This window comes from Lygodium microphyllum, chromosome 24 (genome assembly GCF_053477565.2).
Source record: "Lygodium microphyllum isolate KBCC chromosome 24, Lygodium_microphyllum_v1.1.10, whole genome shotgun sequence".
NCBI lineage: Eukaryota > Viridiplantae > Streptophyta > Polypodiopsida > Schizaeales > Lygodiaceae > Lygodium > Lygodium microphyllum.
In genome coordinates, this window is record NC_141158.1 from 642,618 (window position 1) to 668,690 (window position 26,073).

The window sequence follows — 26,073 nt, forward strand, 5'->3', positions numbered from 1 at the left end:
TCTACCTTTCACTTTCCTATCCTTATGTTCTAGGATCTGCACAGGAGCTAGAATCTCATCTAATTCCTCTACTTCAAGCTGTTCCTCTTAAACCATATCTTTTGGCACTTCACCAATAAAAAGCCTCAATAGGCTCACATGGAAAGCATTATGAATTTTCCAATTCTCTGGCAATTTCAACCTATATGCCACGTCATTGATCTTCTCTGAGACCTGAAAAGGGCCATAGTAACACATACTGAGCTTTGGAAACAAACATTCCTTGCCCTTCTGTTTTCTCAAACGTGTCTATTAAAAACGCAATAAGACCTAAACATCCTTTTTGAACAAGAGTTCCCAACGATGACTATCAACAACTCTTTCATGTTTAGCTTGTGACTTTTCTAAGGCATACTTGACCTTCTTATATGCTTCTTCCCAATCTTTTACATAACGATCTGCTTCAAAAATGTTATCTTTTGTTTGCAAAATGGGAGACAATTTCTTTCCACCTTCCACAATCTCAAAAGATACTTGCCAGTAGATGAGTGCACTGTATTATTGTATGCATACTCAACCAATGGCAAGTAGTATTCCCAAGAAGTCTCATGATCTGAAACATAACACTTCAGTAGATCTAAAACAGTCGAAATTGCTTCTTCAGACTGTCCATCAGTTTGCGGATGGAAAGAAGATGAAAATTTCAGCATAGTGCCCATGTTTTCAAACAATGCTTTCCAAAACAAGCTAGTCATTCTTGGGTGGCATTCCATGGTACTTGCATAAATATCTTTACCATGTGTTCTGACTTAACCTTTTTCCTTACAGGAATGAAATGTGTTTGTTTGCTAAATCTGCAAATGATAGTCCAGATTCCATCATTCCCTGAAGAAGTTCTTGGAAGATCAAAAATGTAATCCATGGCAATACTTTCGCATGGCCTGTCTGTTTGCTGAATCTGCAAATGATAGTCCAGATTCCATCATTTTCTGAAGAAGTTCTTGGAAGATCAAAAATGAAATCCATGGCAATACTTTCCCATGGGTCTCTATCACTCACAATTGACCGTGGAATTCCATGGTACTTGAAGATATTATGCATAAATATCTTTACCATGTGTTCTGACTTAACCTTTTTCCTTACAAAAATGAAATGTGTCTGTTTGTTGAATCAGCAAATGATAGTCCAAATTCCATCATTCCCTGAAGAAGTTCTTGGAAGATCAAAAATGAAATCCATGGCAATACTTTCCCATGGCCTTTCTGGAATAGTCAGTGGTTGCAATAACCCTGGTGCCTTCTGTCCATCAAATTTGACCTTTTGGCATACAAGGCAAGATCTGAATATGCATCAACATTAGATCTCAAGGTTGGCCAATAGAAGAAAGTCTCTACCGCTTTGACTGTAGCATCAATACCACGATGTCCTGCATACAGTGGAGCATGACTTTCTAATAAAACTTTTGGCCTTAGCTGTTTTGTAACGCATAGTCTTCCATGCATCATGATAAAGCCTTCTTTGAACACATAATGATCGTCATGTTGGCCATTGATCAACTATTCATAGATTTCAAAGAAATCTTCGTCATCAACATACTGCTCTTTCATATCATCCAATTCATGGTGATAAGAAATTGAAACAGCTGAGACCTGTGGTTTGTGAGATAAAGCATCTGCAACTACATTCTTCTTGCCTTCCACATGCACTATCTGAAAATGAAACATAGATAGGAAATTTATCCAACGCATGTGTTTCTCTGACAATTTAGCCTGAGTGAGAAAGTATCTAAGTGTTTGATGATCCGTTTGCACTACAAAATCAGCACCAAGCAAATAGTGCTTCCAACTAGAGAGCGCATGGATCAAAGCCAATAACTCTTTCTCATAAATTTGGTAAGTCCTTTCAACGACAGAGAGTACTCTACTGTCGTATTTCACAACTTGCCCATTCTACATCAATACAGCACCAATGTTGTTTGCACATGTATCACACTGCACTATGAATGGCTTAGACAGATCTGGCAAAATAAGTATTGGATCTGTAGTCATTTTTCCCTTCAAACATCTAAATGCTAATTTCTTTTTGTCAGTCCATTGCCATTTGACATCCTTCTTTTCAAGCACATGTAAAAGACAAGCAATCTCTGCAAAGTGTCTTACAAATCTTCTATAGTAAGAGCATAGGCCAAGGAAACTACGGACATCATGAACGGTTTTCAAGTCTTGCCAGGAGACAATCGCTTCTATCTTCGTAGGATCCATCTTCACACCATCTTTAGAAACTATGTATCCAAGGAAGTGAATCTCTTCCAAAAATAATTCACTCTTTTTTCCATTAATGAGCAATCTGTTATGCTTAAGCTCATTACAAATTGTAACTAAATGTTTTCTATGCTCCTCTTCATTCTTTGAAAAGATAATCATATCATCAAAGAATGTGCCAACGAAACTTCGATAAGGGCGGAAAATTCTATCTATCATCCTGTTAAACGTAGCATGAGCATTGATCAATCCAAACGACATGAGTAAAATTTCATAGAGACCAAATGTCGTTCTAAAAGCACTCTTATGGATATCCTCTGGCCTGATTCTGATTTGATGGTACCCACTTTTCAAATATATCCTACTAAACATTCATACTCCCTATAATAATCGATCAAGAATGTCATCTATCCTCACAATCGGAAACCTATTCTTGATCATGTTCTTATTCAAGGCTCTATAGTCAGTACACATTCGCCAAGAGCCGTCCTTTTTCCAAACTAGTAACACAGGTGAGCAAAACGGAGAACCACTGGGATGAATTAGTCCCTTCTCTAAAAGCTCATTAACTTATGTCATAATCTCTTTCTGCTACGCTGCAATGACCCTGTACAGTGGCCTATTGGGCGGACTAGTCCCTGGAATAAGATCTATGGTATGATCTTCAGGCCTCTCAAGGGGTAACTCTCCTAGTAACGAATCTGAGAAACAGTCATTGAATTTATCCAAGAAAGACCTTCTACTTTCATCTAGTACAGACACATTACTGTCAACTTCATTAACTTGCTTTGCAAAAACCAAGTACGCAAAAATATGATTTTTCATTACAGAAGTAATTGCAGAAGCAGAAACAACTGGGACAAACTCTCCTTTAAGCTTCACATCTAACACGACTCTTGCCCCTATGTACAAGAGTAATCGTTCTATTGTAAGTATCCAAGATAGCATGCTTCCTGTGGCACCATGGAGTACCCAACAGAACATCATAACCCTCTAAAGGCATAATATGAAACTCCTCTGTGTCCACATAGCTCTGAATGTGCATACGACGTTTGCCAAGAATAGGGGTGATAGGTTTAGTATGTCATGGGCATACCAAATCAGCCTGTCCAATTGATCCCATTTCCTCGGGACATATACCCAGCTTAGCTGCCAATGCTGGTGAGATAAAGTTTGCACAAGCTCCAAGCTCAAAGAAAATAAGCATTGTGGAATCTCTGTGCATACGACGTTTGCCAAGAATAGGGGTGATAGGTTTAGTATGTCATGGGCATACCAAATCAGCCTGTCCAATTGATCCCATTTCCTCGGGACATATACCCAGCTTAGCTGCCAATGCTGGTGAGATAAAGTTTGCACAAGCTCCAAGCTCAAAGAAAATAAGCATTGTGGAATCTCTGATCTTTCCCCAAGCTTTGCACAATTCTGTAGCATCATCAACTGGTTAATCTCCCACCATATCAGGCACTAAGCCAATGCTGGGCTTCTTTTTACTTGGCATATCTTTATCCTCCGCATCTTTAGAAGATTGTGGACACTTAGAAGCACTATGGCCTTTTTGTTCACATATAAAGCATTTCCCAACCATCATTAATTAAAGCCTTTCTTTCTTCAAATGATTTGCTAAAAAGTGGCCTCTTCTGTCCTTTGCCCTGTTTAAAAGAAGTCTGAGATTGCTGTTGAAATCTTTTCTTCCAAAAAGACTTCTTTGTAAAGTTGCTCCTTTCTCGAAATTGCTTCTTCTTCTTGCTAGAATCCTGCTTAAACTGAGAATCCTTCTTTTCATTGCCTTTAAAGCTGTCAATTTTTTCTTTCAACAATGCATTTGCCACACCAGCATTTTCAATTAATTGTACCATATTTGTAACACTAGTCTTGGTACAATAATCCCTGATGGCTTCGAGCAAACCACAACAATACTTTTCAATTTGTTCTGACAAGGGCACTATCCTGTAAGAACTCAAGGGCAAAAATGCTCACCAAAATTTCTTATTGTACTCTTCTAAATCCGCACAATTTGCCGCGTCTAATTTATGCCATGTAGTCATGACATCTACTTCAAACGTGTTAGTTAACCATGAGGCTGCAAACAACTGTTTAAAATGGACCCAAGTGGCAGGTGTATATCCTTGCATTAACAATATGTTCCACCAGTACAAAGCATTACCCTTCAAAAAAGTTGCAGCCTTCCGCACCTTAGAAATCTCAGTAAAATTCCCTCCAATGTAAGCTGCATCAAACTGCTGTATAAATGTCAAAGCTTTCAGCTTATCTTGCATACCACTAAAGGTTTCAAACTTTAATGCCTGACCACCCTCTTTATAGTCTTTAGGTTTTACACTTTTTGGTGTCAAGTTGTCATAGACATGTGGCTGTAAAAAGGGGAGTCCGTTAAGCGCATTATCAGCATTCATTTCACCTGTCTTAGCTGCCATATGCCCACTAGGCTGAAAGAAAACAGCCACTGCATTTTGTACTCCATGCATCAAGTAAGGACTCTACAAAGTCTGATAACCGGGCTGTAGACCAATATTAGCATAAAGTGGGTTCACTGCCTCAGTAGGCATCATTCCTGGTGGCTCTCTAGGCAAGTAACCCTGATAACCTGTGGGTAATCCAGCCATTGCTTGAAAAACTGACCCACCACCAAAGTAACCACGATAAGTAGCAAACTGAGGAGGAATAGTCTGTTGTGCCACTTATGCATAATTGCCTTGACCATTCACTCCCTGATCCTGTGCTTGTGCTTCTTGTTGCACTCGATCTGTCTCCATGTTTGGTGTCTTTTCCACATGCTCACACGCACATTAGAGGTTTGCCTTTTTTAGCGCTCCATGGTATGATGTAATGACTTAGCCTAAGAATCGTCATTATGTGACTTCAAAATTTTTTGCATCCGAGTATTCTTTACAAGCTGTTGGAAAGAGCCAACCATACTGAGGAGTTGTGCCAAAAACAAGTCCTCTAGTTCTTCCTCCTCATCCTGTGGTTCAATGTCGGTTCTAAAAGGTACTGACACCTGTGCACCAATACTCTCTCTTCGGTGTATGAGCAGAATAAGAACTCTCTTCTTCATGAGGGAGTTTTCCTTTGCCTTTATCCATGTCTGCCATCTCTCTAGTCCTGTAATCTCTGTAAAACCTGTGTATGGCCTTTTCACCAAAAACTGTTAGAGCTTAAATTCTTACAGAAAAGAATTCCAATCCCGACAATGGAACCATGCAACCGGTCTATGACTCACATAAAGCGGTAGTTCCTTCAATCAACACCTGGTCTTTTCACACACACACGCATACAAACAGAGACTTCCAATCCCGACAATGGAACCATGCAACCGGTCTATGACTCACATAAAGCGGTAGTTCCTTCAATCAACACCTGGTCTTTTCACACACACACGCATACAAACAGAGACCTCACTCCCTTGCTCAACACCAGATTGGCCCCGAAGACCGGCGCTCCTCTCGGTATTTCATTATCAATTAAAAGATGGACAGTTACAAAAATGAAATGTTCCAAAATACATAACCTGTGAACAATTGGTTCTGTGATGAGCAGTTGGTTTTCATTTTTTCTGAGTAAATCCCAGCTGCATAAGGACAGTACAGCATGACCAAAACAACATCCCTTTTAGGAAAGCATTTTCCGTGACCATAACTCAATGATTCATATGCAGAATTGAAGTCTGCACAACTCTGTACTTATTGTTTTTACTGTCCAACATATCCAAAACAACATCCCTTTTACCCTGGTATCATTCCAACAGTAAAACAATCCCACAAACAGCACTTAATCAGAGCTGAAAAACCATGTTCCTATGTGGCATGGTCATCACTTTCTTTAGTTCCTACATTGGAGAAATCAACAGCTGCTCCTAAACCTAGACAATGAGGCTCTTGCCTCAGCAGAAGTATAAAGAAAACACAAATTTGTATCTTCGATGAAATTGGCTCATCATGCAGAGCATTTTCTCTAAGAATAGAGAGAGAGTTGACTAGAGGGAGCAAGCTCTACCTCCATACATGAGTCAAAGACGAAGAAGGACTCTCCATAGCTGATAAACTTACAGCAATTTGCCCTCAGCTCCTCAAAACTTCATTCTTAGATCTGCCCCTCATGCCTATTACGTTTTTTTTAATGCTCTCTCTCTCTCTCTCTTTTGGAAATTTGTGCCACATGGCATACATGTAACAATTTTTCCATTTAGACCTTCCAGTCTAAAATTCTCCACGATCGGTGCAAAATTTAACCTCGACACAGACCAAAGAATTAATCCTCGTGCAAAAATGAAGATAATGACGCGAACAGATTCTCGCATCTAAAAATAGTAACTCCCTAAATTTTAGGGATGGTGACCCCTACATTCCTCAAGTTGTTCTGAGCAAATTTTATCCTTGCAACCACACTAAAAAAGTGTAATGTGGCTCAGTTATGGTGACTTTTATTCCGTGAGCATTCTCACATGTGCATCTTCTGTCTTGGCCAGACTCATTATCCTGCACCATCTCCAATGGCTAAGCACACAGTCCCAAACCACTGGCATTCTATTCTTCAATGCCCATTCAATATGGAACCAGTCCTAAGGCTCAAACAAACCATTAGCCCAATTTTTCCCAATGACTGCCTCTTCTGGTCATGCAAAGATCCCGCTTTAATCCAAGAGAACTCTGAGGGTAAAAAGCAACAGTAACTAAAGAGAAGAAAAATAAAATCATTATATAAGTAAATAAGGAAAGCAACTGCAAAAAGGTATCACCATCTGGTGATAGCCGATACCAGTGCCCACGCCGCTAGTGACTCACTGCTGTATGTGACAACCTCGTGTCTGATATATGGATTCTATTTTCCGAGCATAAATCTGAGTTCTCATCTATATTGTGTTTCTTTCTTTCCCTTTCTCTTTTGTCTTGTATTTCAACAATTTATTATAGCTTATGTTTACGCTTCCATTGCTGCACTACTTCTGATATGGTATCAGAGCTCAGGATTTGTGCTCCTGCAATGTTTTCTTGCTGATTTCAGGACTGTTTTCACCCTTGTTGATCAGGTGACTACTGCTCCATACAAGCAACTTGTTTGACCTGCGTTTTCTACAGATTTGCCATCGCCTGTTGTCTACAACCCCTCTGTTGAATGCGTTTTCTGCAGATTTGTCATCACCTGCTGTCTACAGCCACTATATTGACTGCGTTTTCAATTTTCACACTACTGCGACAATTTTCCAGCCTATTTGTGGCAGTACTCAGCTTGCATTTTGGTATTTCTGACTCCTTCCAGGCTAGGCGACTATACTTTCAAACCATTTTTGCTGTTTTTTGCAGTTTTTGACTGATTTCTTGATTTTTTGCAACAACTCCTCAATCTCAAGCTGAATTTCAGCAAACATATCCTTTGGCACATCACCGCAAAAATGTCTCAACAAATTGACATGAAAAGCATTGTGTATCTGCCAATGTGGAGGTAATTTCAATTGATATGCCACATCGTTGATCTTTTCTAAAACTTGGAAGGGCCTGTGTATCTCATATTTAACTTTGGATACAATATCTCTCTTCCTTTCATCTTTTTCAGCCTTGCATTTTCAAGGCGCAACAATACATAGTCACCCTCTACAAACTCCATAGCATGTCTACAATGATCAATTGTCTTCTTTTGCTTTTCTTGTGATCTCTAAAGTGTATACTTTATTCCACATAATGATCCACCTCAAAGATCTTATCCTTAGTCTACAAGATAGGTGATACCTTCTTGCCACCCTCAACCACCTCAAAAGGAGCTTTGCTAGTTGAACTATGCATTGTATTATTATATGCAAACTCAACTAATGGCAAATAGTGCTACCACTGTGTCTTGTGGTCTGAAACATAGCACCTCAAAAGATCCAATATCATGGAATTGGCTTCCTTAAACTAACCATCTGTCTGCGGATGGAAGGATGATGAGAATTTCAGCATGGTACCCATATTCTCAAACAACCTCTTCCAAAATAAATTGGTCATCTAAGGGTCTCGATCACTAACAATTGACTCTGGCATACCATGGTACTTAAAGATGTGCTACAAAAATAATCAGACCATATGATCAACCTTTATTTTATTCGTCATCGGAATGAATGGACCTATTTGGTAAACCTGCAAATGTTCATATCCCATTATTCCCTGTAGGTGTCCTAGGAAGCTCCAAAATAAAATCCATTGCAATGCTCTGCCAAACTCTATCTAGAATAGGCAAGGGCTGCAACAAGTGTGATAAATAATGCTAACAGCTGAAATTTGTGGCTTACATAATTGTGCATCAGCCACCACATTCTTTTCACCATCAATATGTATAATCTAAAAATAAAACATAGAGAGAAAATTCGCCCATCTCATATGCTTCTCTAACAACTTTGTCTACGTCAAAAAGTACCTCAAAGTCTAATGATCTATTTGCACTGTAAAATAATGTTTTCATGTAGATAGTGTATGAATTACACCCAAGAGCTCTTTCTCATAGAACTTCAAATTCTTCTCTGCACCGTGGAGAATTTCGCTCTCATATGCCACAACACAGTCATTTTGCATAAGAGCAACCCCAGTGATATTACCACATGCATCACACTAAACAATGAATGACTTCCTTAAATCAAGCAACACAAGCACTGGATCTAAAGTTTTCTTTTCCTTTAATTTTTCAAATATTGAAATTTCCATTGTTGTCCATCTAAATGGCACATTCTTTTTCTGTAAAGCATGCGATGGAGATGCAATTTCAACAAACCCACATACATATTTCTTATAGTAAGAACATAAACCCAAGAAGTTGTGAATCTTATATACATTTCTCAAAGGTGGCCATGAACATATTGCCTCAACCTTTACAAGGTCCTGCGAATACCATCAGCCAATACAATATGCCTCGAAAAGTGGATTTCGTGCAAAAAGGAATTCACTTTTCTTGTCATTGATAACCAACCTATGCTTACACACTTCATTGAACACAATGTCCAAGTGTCTGTTATACTCTGCCTCATTCTTTTAATTGATAATCCTGTCATCAAAGAAAGTGCCCACAATCCATTTGGCTTGAAAATGCGATCCATCATCCAATTGAAAGTGACAGGAGTATTCATAAGCCCAAACTGTATGACAAAAAACTCATATAACCCAAAAGATGTTCTAAAAGCTATCTTAGGCACATCTTCTAGCCTAATGTATATCTAATGATATCAACATTTCAAACCTATATGGCTGAATATAATTGCCCCCTGCAATCTAGGCATAACATCATTAATCCAAGGGATCAAAAACCGATTCTTTAACATGATCTTATTCAAAGCACAATAGTCAATGCACATACGTTACAAGTCATCCTTTTTCTACACCAAAAGCACTGGAAAACAAAAATGAGACAAGCCGGCCCTTTTTTCAACAACTCATTCACCTGACTCATAATCTCCTCCTGCTAGGCTGCAATGACTCTGTAGGGTGGCTTATTAGGTGGGCTACTCCCAAGGATAAGATCTATGCCATGCCGTTCAAGTAATAGCTACCCTGGAAGTAACTGAGCGAAACAATCACCATACATTTCTAGAAATGACATGCGATCCTTCTCTAACTTAGAGATGTTCCCAACATTCTCACTATCATCTTTATCCTTAGTAAAAACCACGTACGCTGAAAGATTATTTTTCATTACTTTAGATGATGGGATCCTGTACCCAAAAGTGAGGGATCAGCAAAATATTCCCCTTACCCGTATCGGTGAAAATTCATCTTTTGATGAAATGGGAAAAAAACATATACAGCATGGACGGATTCCCCTTTTAACTTTACATCAAGTGTTAGTGTCTTTTCCTTATGCTAAATAGTAATCACTTTTGCATGAGAATAAATCACTCCATGCATACGGTGACACCATGCATTCCAAGCAATACATCACAACCCTCAAGTAGAGCAATGAAAAACTCTTTATTATTCACATATCCCTGTATATGCAACCGAAGCTTTCCAATGAGTGGTGTGATAGGCTCTACATGGCCTTTACATGCCATTCCAACTTTCCCCATGGGTCCCATCTCATTCTCTCTGATTCCGGGTAGTGGTTGGGGGGGGAAGGGGGTATGTGTGCGTGAATGTGTATGTGTGTGTGTTGCTCTACCGTGCATCAAAAGTTTGGACCGCCACTACAATGCATTCCCCTTCAAGAAAGTTGGCTGCCTTTTGAATCTTCAAGAACTCCATGAAGTTTCCCCCTAAATAGGCTACATCAAACTGCTGAATTAAAGTCAAAGCTTTCAGTATATCTTGTGCATCACTAAAGGCCTCAAACTTCCTGCTTTTTCACCCTCATCATAGTCCTTTGTTGCGCCTTTGGGTGTCAAGTTGTCATACACTGGTTGCTGCAAAAAGGGTGCATTTGCTTAATTTATTCACCAAATAGAGGATTCACATGACCAGCACTCGTTCCTTGAGCCCCATAAACATTCAAAAGTGCAAATGCATTACCAACATGCTACTTTGTGCCCCAGATATCAAGCGAATGCTGCGAGACATGGGGTTTTGCACATTTCCAACCATACCTGAATACATTGGGCCTTGCACACCATGCATTAGCCGCTGCATACCATAGGGATTTATGCCATACATTCCCGTATGCGATCCTTGTCCAACCATAGCATGAAAAATCGTGCTTCCACCAAAGCATCCTAGTTGCCCCAACATAGCATGCATGCCCGGCTGTCCAAAATCCATTGGATTGGGACTTCCATGATGGCCTTGCATTTGCATTCCTTGTCCCATAGGTACCAACTATTTGGCTTCGTTAGCATCTTTAAGAGCTTCAAGTGAAGGCTTTGGCATTACCTTCGGTGCACCTTGCTGTCCTGAAAATGTAGAAGATGACTTTTTCTTCTTGCCCTTGTTGTCCTTCTTCAGAGTATTCAAAAATTGTGTAAACTGAGGATCCTTTGTCAGTTCAGCAAAGAGATTTGTTGATGTCCTCATCGTTTAGTGATTTGGTCATCAAAATCCTCTTCAGTTTGCCGGTCATCAGCCTCATTATGCCTTGAAGGTCATGCATCTTACCCAACAACGATATTTTCAGCTTGTTGTCCACGGTCTAAGCCTTGTCCAAGATTAGGCATTGCATTTCCTTCTTCCTCATGTGAGTATCCATATTGAGAGGCATCATCACTGCTTGATTCCATCTCACCGTATGAAGATATATATTGCTGTAATTTCTCAACCAAGAGCAAAAATCAACACTAGCACAAAGATTTGGCTTACAATCAAGTGTCTCTAGCCCATCGACTCAAAGAATTGAGTGGTATCCCGACAATCGAACCATGGAACCAACCTTCCTTCTTGAAAAGAATAGTAATTCCTTGATCAAGCACTAAATTACAACAATCGGCAAATAAATTGGGCAATTTGCCATGGCTGGGTATCCAAAATCCCTAACAATACAACAAGTCGCACGTGTTGATTTCAATGTACGATGCCTTATCTTGTATGCATGGGTCTCGAGGTGACTGCTAAAACCTAATTTCAACAAAAATTTAGAGTTTACACTAAAGATCTCTCTATTGTCCACCAAATTCGGCTAAGATCTACTCCAAAATGGCTGAGAAATGCTGAGATCTCCTGAGAAGGGGTTGGAGAAGGTGAGAGAAAGCCAAGATGAGAGAGAATTCACGAGAAAACCCTAAAATCTGCCTGCTGTCTGCTTCAACCTACACTTAAGGCAGGCACCTACTACCAGGCACCTCCAAAATGTTGTCACCTAATCAGCAATGTTGTTGCTAGCCCCTAGAAGGTGTCTTTCTTCTCTCCCCTACCTGCTGAAACCTCCAAATGGCTGTCTTCTCTACAACAAATTGCTATTCTTCTGCACAATGCCAAACATTGAGTGTCGCCTTGGGATGCATATCCATAGCAACTAGCAACTCCATGGGACCTTCGGATGTGCATTGAACATGAGAATTAAAAAAGCCCCAAATTTTTCCCACCAATGTAGAAGAAATTATAAAATCTTGGCAATTTCGGTCAAGATTTACACATGAAAGCTTAAATCAAGCAAAAGCCCCAAATTTTCTTGAAGAAAATTCAAGAATTTTTAAAAAATTAAAATGTAAGTCCAAAACCCTCAAATTTCTTGGCACGGAGTGTGAGAAAGTGGAAATTTCTTTGAAATTGGGGATGAGACGAGTAAAATGAATGAGAATTTGCAAAATTTTTCGAAAACCCCCAAGTTCAAAAAATTAGAGTTTCTACGTATTTTTCCAAATTTGCAAAAAAAAGGAAAGCAAGAATGAGAAAATGGCAAGTAGGGCTGCGAATATCACGAGCCAAGCTAAGAGACGTTGTGTGTGCAAGGTTGCATACGAGACTACATGCACGCTGAAAAGAGCAACAGCAACTCCTCCAAAACAACAACTTCTTTCAAAATAGCAGCTCCTTCCTCTAAAACAACAAATCCTCTTCCTTTGTTGGCTAAGGGGACTTTACATGGGTGGCACTAGCCAAGAGGTGGAGAGACAAAACCCACATCTAGTTCTGATACCAACTATTGGAAACGGAGAAAGAAGAGTGTGAACAAAAGAACAAGAGTAGGCAGCAATTCCATACTCAAAAGATGCAAGTACTAAAATGATAGAATGAAAGTACAATAGGTCTTAAGTTAGACCTATCCCTAACTCAACTAGAGTTAATTTAAATCTAGAGTCTGGTATCAATACTTTTAAAGTCCTAGACACAATATACTTTTGACACTTTAACAATTTTCCACACCACACAAATTACATTGGGCACTACCCATAATTGACCAATTCTAACACAACTACTGTCACCATCCTTCTTCTTCCAAGAAGAGAATATTCCATTCATAACGCCTCTGAAATATCCCTATGATATAATTCAAAGTACAAAAGGCCTTGTGACAAATTGCTAACTACATCATAAATACATTGGTTGAGTGAACTATTAATGTAGTAGATTATGATGCCACACCATGTGGCACTAAGTGAAAGAAGGTGCCCAGTTCCATGTCTGCATCAAAGCATCTCCTCTTCTTGATTTGCTTAGTGTGGTGCCCTACACTCTCTCGTGTCTCTTATAAAGAGTTACAAAGTTTCAATTTATTTTGATTAAAATATTGATACTAATTTAGATGTGAGTAAACATTTGGATTTGATTCTATACGAATACACTAATGTCCCATCCAACTCAGATGGATGATCTTATAGATCAACTTTATGGAGCACCCTTTCACCAAGATCAAGATCTTAGGTCCGGATATTATCAAAGAATTATAGCTTCAAAGGATATTCCAAAAACTGTGTTTGATCCCAATGTGGACACTATCAATTTTTGGTCCTACCTTTTGGATTAACTAATGCTCCGACAACTTTTCAACAAACGATGAATGATTTGTTTCGTCTACATCTTGGAACTAGACAACTATTTTCCTAACATACTTATTTATAGCAAGAAATTGGAAAAGCATGCAAACCACTTCCATATCATCTTGTGTCTCTTAAGACAAGAACGATTATTTATAAAGCTATCCAAATACAAAAGTTTTTGCACAGATTTTTCATATCTCAAACATGTCGTCTCGATTGATGGCATTTACATTGACCTCCAAAAGGTTCAAGTAATACTCGATTGGCATATACAGAGCTAGTTACTATTCCATTGATGTTGCAAATAATCGATCCAAATAAACCTTTGGAGATTCATAGAAATGCAAGTCATTATGCTATAGGTGTTGTTCTTTGTCAAGACATCCAACCCATTGCATTTGAAAGTTGTAATGTCATAAACGCTTAGACACATTATACAACTTGAGAGAGCGAACTAATGGTGGTTATCGGGTTCATTATTTAAATTAACCATCATTTATTGAAATACATCTACAATCAGCCTAATCTCCATGGACATAAGGCAAGATGGGCAAAGCACATGCAAGACAATAACTTCGAGATCAATTACAAAAAGGGCGCAACCAATATGATTGCCAATGCCCTTAGTCGAATACACAAAGTTAATGCCTTGTCCTCCTCCAAAACTTCAATCGATTTCTTTCTCTCAAAGGGCATCGCCAAAATGATCCCCATTTTGAGGAGATCTAGCAATTAGTCCAAGATGGACCTATTAGTCCAAGAAGCTTTGGTAATCCGAATGCCTGAAAGCTGACTACTAAGAGAAAAATGATAGAAAAGTATTCTATTCATACTTGATTATTTTTTAAACAAGGCAAAGTGTGCACCCTAACGATATGGATATCCACAAGAAAATTTTGTACAAGTGTCCTGACGCGCTGAGCGCAGGACACCCTAGTGTACACCGGACCATAGCCTTAGTTACTCACTACTTTTATTGGCCTCGCAGAAAGATTTGGTCGAGTCTTAAGTCCATGAATGCCCGTAGCGTTAGCTTAATAAAGCTCAACGGCACAAAAAAGCAGAAATGCTATATCCTTTACAAATTCCCAACATGAAGTACAATAGCATTTCTATGGATTTTATAGTAGAATTATCCCATACAAATTGAGATCACGATATAATTTGGTTTATGATCAACCAAATCACAAGAATGGCTTGATTCATTCCCACAAAGACGTCAGTGAAAAGCCACGAGTTGGCTGGTCTTTTTGTTGAGTATCTTTATAAGGCATGCGAAGAGAGCGAGCTTTCTTGGTCTAAAGCTATCATCTATCTTCTCCAAAACTTTGTTAAGAAAGGTGCAAAGATGTCCTATTTGAGTTAATGTTGAGTGGCTACTAGCTCTCCTTTGATCCTAGTTATCTAAATCTTTCTCCTTGACTTTGTGGTTTAGCCAAAGAAAGCTACATCACAATCTATCAAGGAATGGGTCTCACCAAACTGGCCCTCCTAGATCCCATTGTAATCTCTATAGAGACCTCTTTTGGTACACACAATGTATCCCTCCATCAAGCAAGTACTCGAGTCCAATTCATTGTACCATATCGTATCACAATGTGTAGCTCCTCGAAAACTCTATTGGGACTCAAGAGCAACTCGTTAACTCTACTTAATCCAAGTCCTCTTTCAATAGTCGACCATCATTCTCCACCACAAACGATATAAGCCACACATTCACAAAAGAAGCTACCACTACTCTCCTAGCTAAAGAAAGTATCACGGTGTTCCACAAAAGGAACATCAACCCAATACTCCAAAAAGGCGCCAAATGTGTTGCTCTAAGGTGATATCAATCCCCACGACACCCAAGCTATCATCTCATAGTAGTCTTGTAAAGGGACCCAAGTGAAGTCATTGTTAGGTCTCCAATTTGACACTCTAGTGTTACATATGCAAAATTTGAACAAGTGAAATCCTCATTATTGTAGCAGAGTATGTCAACTCATGTGTGAGTCTGAGCATGTATTATGGTTGGGCACATTATGTAGTTATTTTAGGCATTTTTTGTGTAGCATTTTATGCTATTGTGGCATTTATTGCTGCCAATCAGCCAGCATTAAATGTTGGTCGACCTAACATATTTTATGTCATTATTCATGCCTATATATATTTTGGGCTCCTCCTCCTCAGTTCAGTTCACCACCTGGAGGTCCCATGGAGAGAGCAGCTAGTGCCACTGCCCACGCAGCCAGTGACTCACTCTTGTATGCGATAGTCTTGTGTCTCATATATGGATTCCATTTCCCGAGTATACATCTGAGTTCTCATCTGTATTGTGTTCTTTCTTTCCCTTTCTCTTTTGTCTTGTGTTTCAACAGTTTATTACAGCACATGTTTATGCTTCCATTGCTACTCCACTTCTGACATGGTATCAGATTTCAGGATTTGTGCTCTTGCTGTGTTTTCTTGCTAATTTCAAGACTGTTCTCACCCTTGCTAATCAAGTGATTGCTGCTCCATACAGGCGACTTGTTTTACTTGTGTTTTCTACAACTTTGCCATCACCTATTGTCTACTGCCCCTCTGTTACTACCTAGGTTTTCAGTTTTCAAGCTGCTGTGACAGTTTTTCAGCCTATTTGTGGCAGTACTCAGCTTGCATTTTGGTGTTCTTGACTCCTTCCTGGCTAGGCAACTATAGCTTTAGGCCGTTTTCGATGCTTTTGGCAATTTTTGACTGATTTGTTGATTTTTTGCAGCAGCTTTTGTCTTCCTTTGGCCAGATTTTGGGTTATACTATATGTGAACTCTTATTTTTTGCAATCTGCCCCTCTGCTCCCTGTGTTTTCAGTTTTCAGGCTGCTGCGACAGTTTTTCAGCCTATGTGTGGCAATACTCAGCTTGCGTTTTGGTGTTCTTAACTCCTTCCTAGGTGGGCGGTTGTACCTTTAGGCCATTTTCGCTGTTTTTGACAATTTTTGACTGATTTGTTGATTTTTTGCAACAGCTTTTGTCTTCATTTGGTTAGATTTTGGGTTATACTATATGTGATGTCACGAGGACGTGAAAATTTGATGCTTTGCTTATGTTTAACTGACATTTGATTAAAGGATTAATCAAATGTGCAATTAAAAGATGCACATGTGTTGCACATGTGAGGTGCAAGCTACTTTCTCACAGTTGAAGACCGAAGGACCCTATGAAAAAGATGGGTGTCAAAGGCAAAAGTTGTAACAAGTTACACTTGTTAGATTCTAGGTGAATTTTGGTGTTAGTTTGCCCCTAGGATCATTAATTGGCCATTAAGTGTCGGTGGTGACACTAGGGACTAGGCATTAATTAATAGATTAATACTTGTCCAAGGGTCAATTAATGCATGGGACCACTTTGGGTTGCAAATGGCCTAGCCAATTAATTTTTGGATGGGCAAGGTCAATTTTCTGAGTATGGATTAAGGGCTGAATTAATTTTCAGAATTAATTTAACCTTTCCCCCACTTGCGCGGGAAAGTTTTGCCAAGTGGCAGCTTTCTTAATCCATTTTCAGCAATTTCCAGCCATTTAATTAATTTTCAGAATTAATTTCTTAATCCATTTTCAGCAATTTCCAGCCATTTAATTAATTTTCAGAATTAATTAATTCTGAAAATTAATTAAATGGCTGGAAATTGCTGAAAATGGATTAAGAAAGCTGCCACTTGGCAAAACTTTCCCGCGCAAGTGGGGGAAAGGTTAATAGGGCTGAAGAGAGAGGGAAATCTCTTTGTTTCATTTGGGAGCTGTTGAAAAGAGAGGTTGGACTTTGTTTCATTTGGGAGCTGTTGAAAAGAGAGGTTGGACTGTTGCTGCCAACTTTTGGGGCCAATTCCCAGCCATTGGAGACCATTTTGGTGATGGAGATTGCATATTCTTGACCTTGGGAAGCTGACAATTGCTACTGATGCACTTTCTCTTGAAGATTACAGTCTCTGATGCTCCTATTGTTGTTGGTGCATCTGTTTGGGGCTGGTACAGCAGGGCAGCAACTGATTTTGATCAGTTCTTCGCGACAAATCTCAGAATTTTCTCTCTCTACAGCATTCTCTCTTCTCCTTCAGCCTATGCTCAGTCATTCTCAGCAATTCTCAGCCATTTGGAGGAGATTTCAGCCATTTTTGGTGGGCTGATCTGTAATTTCTGCAGTAAACCCTAATTTACAGCAGAAATTAGGATTTAGCAGTCGCCTTGGGATCCGTGCCAAAGATTGAAGGCTCAAGGGACTGAAATCAGCAGCTGATAATTGAAGATTATCAAGGGATTTCAAGAGCCAGCCCATCCCAAATTGATTTGGGGCAGCGTTTGGCTAGCCAAGGGTCAAATTGGAGAAGAAGTCCTGGGTGAATCAAGGGGCAACCGCCCCAAAAGGCTTGCTAGTCATTTATGATAGCAACAGCAATTGGTTAGTAGGAGGAGATTGAAGAATCTCAAGTTGTACTCCTTCCAATTGAATGAAAGCTAAAGAAATACCGCAAGGGGCGCCAATTTTGGGGCCAACAGGGTGTCTACTGTCCAAGAATGCTATGGTAAAGTGTGTATTCATTTTATGTGCATTTATTTATTGCTGTAATTAACTCTTAAATCAGGTTATTACCACCCATTCCAAGAAGGAAGGCTGGTTTCATGTGAACTCTTGTTTTTTGCAATCTGTGCTTGTGTTTTGGCTCTGTTCCCTCTCCAAATACCTTCTTTTCTCTACTCCTCTTCTAAATCCTCTCCAAATGGCTCCTCTATACACATCCACTGATGACAAGCTCCATGGACCTAATTATTACACGTGGAGTGCGGTGATGAAGGCCTGGTTTATACAGAAGCAATTATGGTACGTGGTTGGCGGAGCTATGGCACGCCCTCAACAATCTTCTCCTATTCCATCTAATTTTGATGAAGACAACCATGAGGAGGCCGTGCTTACATGGGATTCGGATGATCACGTGCTTACTCAGCCTTACTTCGGTGTATTTCCAAAGAAGTCCTACCAACGGTCACCTCCTACAGGACACCTTCAGACATATGGTCAAAGTTGCAGTTCATGCACGAGGCTCCTTCCACCATGAGGGCTGCTACTCTCTATGGCCAACTACAGCAACTAACGTTTAAAACCAAAGATACGATCCCATCATTCCTACTTTGAGTTACCCAAATCCAAGATAAGCTTCGCACTGTGTAGTCTACTCTATCACAGGCACAACTTGTTGGTACGGTACTCTACAAGCTTCCTCAAGAGTTTGATGGAGTGGCAAATGCTTTACGGGCACAAACATCTTTGACTCCTGTCAGTTTTCTTCATATGTCCTCGATGCTACTTGAGCATGAGGCGACTTTGTGACTACAAGGGCGGCTTCCGTCACATTATGCGGTTCCGATGAGACTCTTGCAGCCTCAAAGAGAGGTTCGAAAATGAAGAAGTCAAAAGCCCAATGTTACCACTGTGGCAAGAAGGGCCACTTGCGAAATGACTACAAAGAGTTAGCGGCTTCCAAGAAGAAAAAGAAGCAGAAGACGAAGCCGGATGCAAACTCTTCCGACGAGTCATCATGTGCCTCAGATTCTGACTCAAATCCTCTGGCCAGGGTAAAGTCCAAGGCACGAAAGGACTCCTCTTCTTCGGATCATGGGACAGGCTTGGTGGCCCCTTCCTCAGCTGCTTTCTAGTGGTGGTGATGAGGTTATCCCTCACAACTCTCTAATGCCAGAGAGGGAGTGTGAGAGGGTGGTGAGATGGGGTAGCTGTGTCTCATCTATATTTCTATACAGATGCACAAGATCCAAAGAGGGACATCCTTGACGCATCGACCGAAGTTTGGCAAGTACAAATCCTGAGGCTAAGATTGCCATCCAAGTTCATGATGGGCTGGTTCTTTGACAGAGAGCGGGTGGCTTTCGCCTGGAGCTCATATGAGGGGACACTTTGGCGGTCCGGCCAAAGGAGGGGAATGCATGGTCATTTATACGTTGCGGCATTGGTGACAGGCTGGTCACATGTGCTACATCAGTGGCATTGTTGATAGACATTGAGAGCTGTTATGATCTTCTCTATCTTCAAGAGCTGGTACAATTGACATCAACATCAAGTTCTCTCCGAGGCATCTTGGTGGTGGCTTGATCACCCACTACTTAGGTATCCATGGTTCTACTTGGTGGTTCTATGTTGTTTGGTTTCTGATTCATTCTCATTGTACCATTATATTGTATCAGATCACCCATGATCTAAGAGAGGGTATTGGCAGAGTATGTCAACTCATGTGTGAGTCTGAGAATGTATTATGGCTGGACACATTAGGTAGTTATTTCAAGCATTTTTATTGTGTAGCATTTTATGCTATTGTGGCATTATTGCTGCCAATCAATGGTGGCTGACTTGACATATTTTATGTCATTTTTCATGCCTATATATATTCTGGGCTCCTCCTCAGTTCAGTTCACCACCTGGAGGTCCCATGGAGAGAGGAGCCGGTGCCAGTGCCCTCGCAACCAGTGACTCACTATTGTATGTGATAGTCTCAAGTTTGAAGTGAGCAATACGCAGTGGCGATGGAATGTCCGGCGATGAATATGTCAGGTAGAGAGCAAAACGTGAGTAAGAGTAGCGAGTGAGAGTCAGAGATAGAGATGCACGATGTTCTTGGGTACAATTCTTGTGAGTACCTCTTAAGGTTTTAGATAGATATATATGAAAGTAGAAATGTGCTAAGGGTGTGTTCACATCTATGCACATATAAAAGGCACGATGGCCCTTTATTTCCAACAACCTCCCACCTAAAGGCAATGTGCCTTAAGAGGAGAAAAGAATCAGCTAAGTCTAGCTATGTACAAAGCTAAAATACATATATCTATCCAACTCCCATCATCTGTCAGCAATGAGCAAACCGCTCTGCTGGAAGACCCTTCGTGAGAAGATCTGTAGGATTATCATCTGTATACACTTTGACAAGCTCAATGCTCTTGCTGTCAAGTACATCTCTAATGAAGTGATACTTCACCTGTATCTACTTTATCTTTGCATGAAAGACAAGATTTCGTGCTAGCATGATAGCACTTCGACTATCACAATGGAGAACAGGTAACTATGTAATGCCAAGCTCTCGCACCAGACGTGAAAGCCATAAAACCTCCTTGCATGCCTTGATGGTAGCCACATACTCTGCCTCTGTAGTAGACAATGCAACACACTTTTGTAGCCTGGAGATCCAAGAGACTGCTCCTCTTGTGAAGGTAAACACATACCCAAAAGTGGACTTTCTACAATCCACATGACCAACATTCCCTGCATCCGTAAAGCCAATGACAGATGCCTTCTACTTTCCAAAGCAAATGCACAAATCCTTTGTGCCTTTGAGGTATCTCATAATACCTTTCACTGCTTCCCAATGCTTTTTACCACGGTTTTCCATGTATCTACTAACCACTCCCACTGCCAAGGCAATGTCAGGACGTGTAGCAACCATAGCATACATCGAACTGCCAACAGTTGAAGCATATGGTATCTTGGCCATTTCAGCCTTCTCATCATGAGATATAGGGCTGTCCTTTGCATTAAGTTTTACATATGGAGGCAATGGAATCCCAATTGTTTTTCCCCCTCTATATTGAAACGCTGCAAAACCTTGGAGATATACTCTTGCTGAGATAGATAGAGTAATCTTTTTAACCTATCTCTAAGTGTTCGCATGCCAAGAATGTGATTTGCATCACCAAGATCCTTCATGTCAAAGTTGCCATGAAGCTGCCATGAAGACTTTGCTTCAACGAGTCCAAGACATGATTATCCCTACCAACAATCACCATGTCATCAATATACAAAACCAAGATAATCAAGCTCCCATCTGCTGCTTTCTTAGTGTACAAGCAGTGATCCACTTGACTTCTATGAAAACCTTGAGATTGCATAAATGTATCAAACTTATGATACCATTCTCTTGATGCTTGTTTCAGCCCATACAAACTCCTTTTGAGTTTACATAAGATCTTCTCTTTCCCTTTTGCCACAAACCCTTCAGGCTGCTGTATATATATGTCTTCATGAAGATCACCATGTAAGAATGCAGTCTTTATATCCATCTATATGAGCTCCATATCTACAGCTACAACTAAGCCCAAAATGGTTCTCAATGTAGTCATCTTGACTACAGGAAAGAAGATCTCATCAAAGTCAACTCCATATTCCTGCTTATACCCCTTCGCAACCAATCTTGCTTTGTACTTTGGCGAGGAACCAAAAGTGAACTTCATCTTATAAACCCATTTGCATGGAAGGGTTTTCTGCCCTTTAGGAAACTGCACCAAGTCCCAAGTGTTATTTTTCTCAAGAGAGTCCATCTCTGACAACATGGCTTTATACCATTTCTTGCTGTCCTGTCTATCCATTGCTTCCTTGAAGCAAGACGGTTCACCACAATCTGTCAACATGACATAATCAACCACATTGTTGGCACCAAGAACGAATCTATCAAGTTGTCTAGTAGCCCTAGACGATCTCCTTACCCAATGATCATTGTTTGTTGGCTGCTGGACCTGCAAAATTCCATTTTCAGCTTGCTGTTCTGGCATTTCAGCCTGCAAATCAGCATTAACAGCTTGTTGTCCTAGCAGTTCCTGAACATCCAGTGGCTCATCATTATGGGCAATGGCTGGCTGATCATTTCCAATATTATTTTCTGCATTTGCAGGTTCATTTACAATAGGTATTTGCTGCTGTACAATGGGCACATTTTGCTGTCCAAAACATATTTCTTCCCAAAATACAACCCTACAGACCTCCTCAGTCTTTTTTGGCTATTTATGCATGAGATCTTCCCGTAAGATAATATCATTGCTATGTACTATTTTCCTTTTCTCGAGATCCCATAATCTATACCCCATTTCACCTTCATCACCATATCCTAGGAAAATATATTTACAGGACTTTGGCTCAAGTTTGTTGTGTTTTTCCTTACATATGTGCACAAATGCTTCGCAACCAAACACTTTCAAGTGTGCATACGAAGTTGGCTTGCCCCGACCACGCTTCTTGGGAAACTCCCCTCTCCCACAGACTTGTTCAGTGACTGATTAATCAAATGAACAGCTGTCATAACAGCCTCTGCCCAAAATCCATGGGGTAATGCAACATGAGACAGCATCGTACGGACCTTACCTTGTATGGTCCGATTCATACGCTCTGCAACTCCATTTTGGGTGGGATTATGAGGTGCAGTGAGCTCCCTCTTTATCCCTTTGCTATCACAAAATACCTAAAAGGCCTTGGACACATATTCCCCACCATTGTCAGAGCAAAGACACTTAAGTGTCTTCTCAGTCTGATTTTCAACCAATGCTAAGAATTTTTGAAACTTGTCAAGCACTTCGTCCTTGCTACGAATAGGGTAAACCCATACCTTCCGTGTAGCATCATCGATAAAGGTAACAAAGTATTTATTTCCCCCTAAAGATAACCCTGGCATCTCACATATATCAGAATATACTAACTCTAGAGGAGAAGACTTCAACGAAAGAGACTTCTTATGAGACGTCTGTGCATGTTTACCATCATAAATACAATGATCACAATGCTCAAAATTAGCATAACGAAGATAAGACAAGTAACCCAAACGAGAAAACACTTTCATTCCAATTTGACTCACGTGTCCCAACCAGCCATGCCACAAAGAAACACTTGGTTGCTCTGTCATGGCAACAACATGGTCTCGCACACTAGATACATGGAGAGGATATAAGATGTCAGTTTTACAACCTCTGGCAATCACTCCAGATCCCTTACAGATCTTCCATCTTCCATTTTCCATCACCAAAGGTGGTATGAAATTCATCGCCATCTAGCTACCCTGTGTGCTAATCAAGCTCTTCTTCAGCTGAGGTACATGTCATACATGCTGAAGTGTGAAAATAGAACCATGCTGAAACTGCAACTGCACACTATCAATACCTACAATGTCACATGCATAGTTGTCTCTAAGATGGACAACACCATGTCGACCCCCTATATAGTCAAAAAGCCACTCAGATAAGGGGTGACATGAAAGGAAGCACCTGGATCTAGAATCCAAGTGTGTATGTCATCATCCGTATCTGCAAGTAAAGCATGTGTACTAAAGTGTGAAGAGACAAAGAGTAAATCATTCCCACCATCGCTGTCATGAGTGCATGCCATCATCCATATTTGCAAGTAAAGCATGTGTACTAAAGTGTGAAGAGACAAAGAGTACGTCATTCCCACCGTCACTGTCATGAATTACTACATTCATGTCTTTAATTTTGACACTCCTCTTCTTAGCCCGACTCTCTTTCTTCTCTTCCTTGCTATCATCTATCTTCTTGCCCTTTCCTTTCTCTTTATTCTATTTCTAGCAATCACGTTTAAAGTGACCCTTATTGCCACAATGATGGCATTCAACATCCTTACCACGTGATTTATTGCGTCCCTTGCTATCAAATTTGCCTTTCTGCTGTGATCTACCCCTAGTATGCAAAGTACTGAAAGACTTACTGGATGCATTATTCTACCGATTCATTTCTTCCAAGAGTAGAGCACTCTCTACATTAGCATGCAAAATCATCGCAATAAGATTTTAAGTTAGCAATCCTGAATGTATCCCAACTCTCTGCAAGAGTGCAAAGCAAGAACGTAGCCTTAAATTCTTCATCAATCTTGAGCTCCAAGTCAACCAGCTGGCTGAAAATGAAGTTAAACTCACTCAAGTGAACAGACATTGCTGTACCCTCTTTCCTACGCAAATCCATAAGCTTTTTCAGCCAATAAACTTTGCTTGCGGCACTCTTCTGAGCATACAGTTCTTCCAGTCGAGTCCAAATAGTATAGGCAAAATCCAAACCTTCAATGTTAAACAACAAGGCATCAAAAATCGATGGCTCGATGGTTGAGCATGCAAGCTCATTTAACTCATCCCAATCTTCCTATTTCATATCTGCGGGCTTTGCCCCTTTGGTCTTAATCGGCCTTGCTTGTTTCTTCTGTAACAGGATATTATAGCATTGTTTTTGCCAAATTGCAAAGTTATGTGCTCCTTCAAGCTTCTTAATGTGCATGAGATGATTGCTGTCACTGTTCCCAGCCATGATTTTCAGCCCAAATGTGACCAACAAATTCAGCAAATGCAGGCCCAAATTGTCACACAAGTGACCAAGGTACAAACAAGTACCAACCAGCAATAAATAACCACGTAAAAGTAGAAATTTCAGATCTGCAAATAAATTTTCAGAAGGACTAAACCTTGTACTGCACTCCACAACTGATTACAGCTGTTCCAAGGACAAATACATCACATTACATGAGAAGTCCCAAATTTTAGCTGCAATTTCCGTTGTACATGCACCCACGGGCACAAAATTTGACATGCATGGTCAAAAGCCCCAAAATTTTTGTGGTCAAAGCATCAACCATACATCTACATTGTCTCTCACATGCATAGAATAGGCCAATTTTGCCAAAATAGAGCAATTTCAGCAAAACCCCCAAATTTTTCAAGTGCTAGATGTCCAAATTGCATGGAATTAAACCCGCATATACATAAAATGACCAAATGGCGCACAAATTTCGCCCAAACAGCAAAAGCCCCAAATTGCACGGGGTCCAATGTGCATCAATGTCGAGAAATTGGGTAAATTTCAGCCCAATTCTTGCATGTACATGAAAAGCCCCAAATGTCAGAGGCAAAATGTCACAAATTCCTGCAATTTCTAAGACAAATATCACTGCTGTGTCTTGCTCGCATCAAATGTGGACAAATCCCCAAATTTTTCACACAAATCTGCCCAAAATTCTGAATTATGCTTACACGCACGAACGCCCATTAGTGAGCAAAGGGCTTGCTTGCAAGGAAGCTTTGAAAATTAAAAATTTTGCAAAAGAAACGTGACGAATCTGCCCTATTTACAGCCGCCAGCCCATCACCTCCTCACATGACCTGCTTGTGACCTAGAAACGACGTTTTGACCTACGCCTGACTGCACAAGCGACATTTTGACGTTTTGACCTGCGCCTGACTGTACGAGTGACGTTTTGACCTGCTCGCGACCTTGAACTATCGCCTGACTGAAAACATGGAAGAACAATGACGAGATGACTTGCACGGACTCTGAGAAGCGCAAACACCTTAGCCGTAGCTCTAATACCACTTTGAAGTGAGCGATACACAGTGATGATGCAATGTCCGGCGATGAAAATGTGAGCAAGAGTAGCGAGTGAGAGTCAAAGATAGAGATGCACGATGTTCTTGGGTACAATTCTTGTGTGTAGCTCTTTAGGTTTTAGATAGATATATATGAAAGTACAAATATGCTAAGGGTGTGTTCACACTCGTGCACATATAAAAGGCACGATGGCCCTTTATTCCCAACAATCCCATGTCTAATATATGGATTCCATTTCCCGAGCATACATCTGAGTTCTCATCTGTATTGTGTTCTTTCTTTCC

General features: G+C 40.3%; 2 protein-coding genes across 2 annotated transcripts in view; both read right to left on the reverse strand.

Annotated features, from left to right (window-relative positions):
- LOC148014781 (Transducin/WD40 repeat-like superfamily protein) overlaps window positions 1-26,073 on the reverse strand; it is a 71,405-nt gene that overhangs the window by 13,930 nt on the left and 31,402 nt on the right. The window lies entirely within an intron of this gene.
- Window positions 4,217-4,741, reverse strand: LOC148014782 (uncharacterized). The gene has a single exon (XM_087664995.1). It carries the CDS (start codon window positions 4,724-4,726, stop codon window positions 4,217-4,219), a length of 510 nt encoding a protein of 169 aa, XP_087521121.1. The 5' UTR covers window positions 4,727-4,741.

Bases quoted from the DNA above. Each gene is read 5' to 3' on its own strand.
- LOC148014782 (XM_087664995.1), bottom strand. From the start codon at position 4,726: ATGCATGGAGTACAAAATGCAGTGGCTGTTTTCTTTCAGCCTAGTGGG.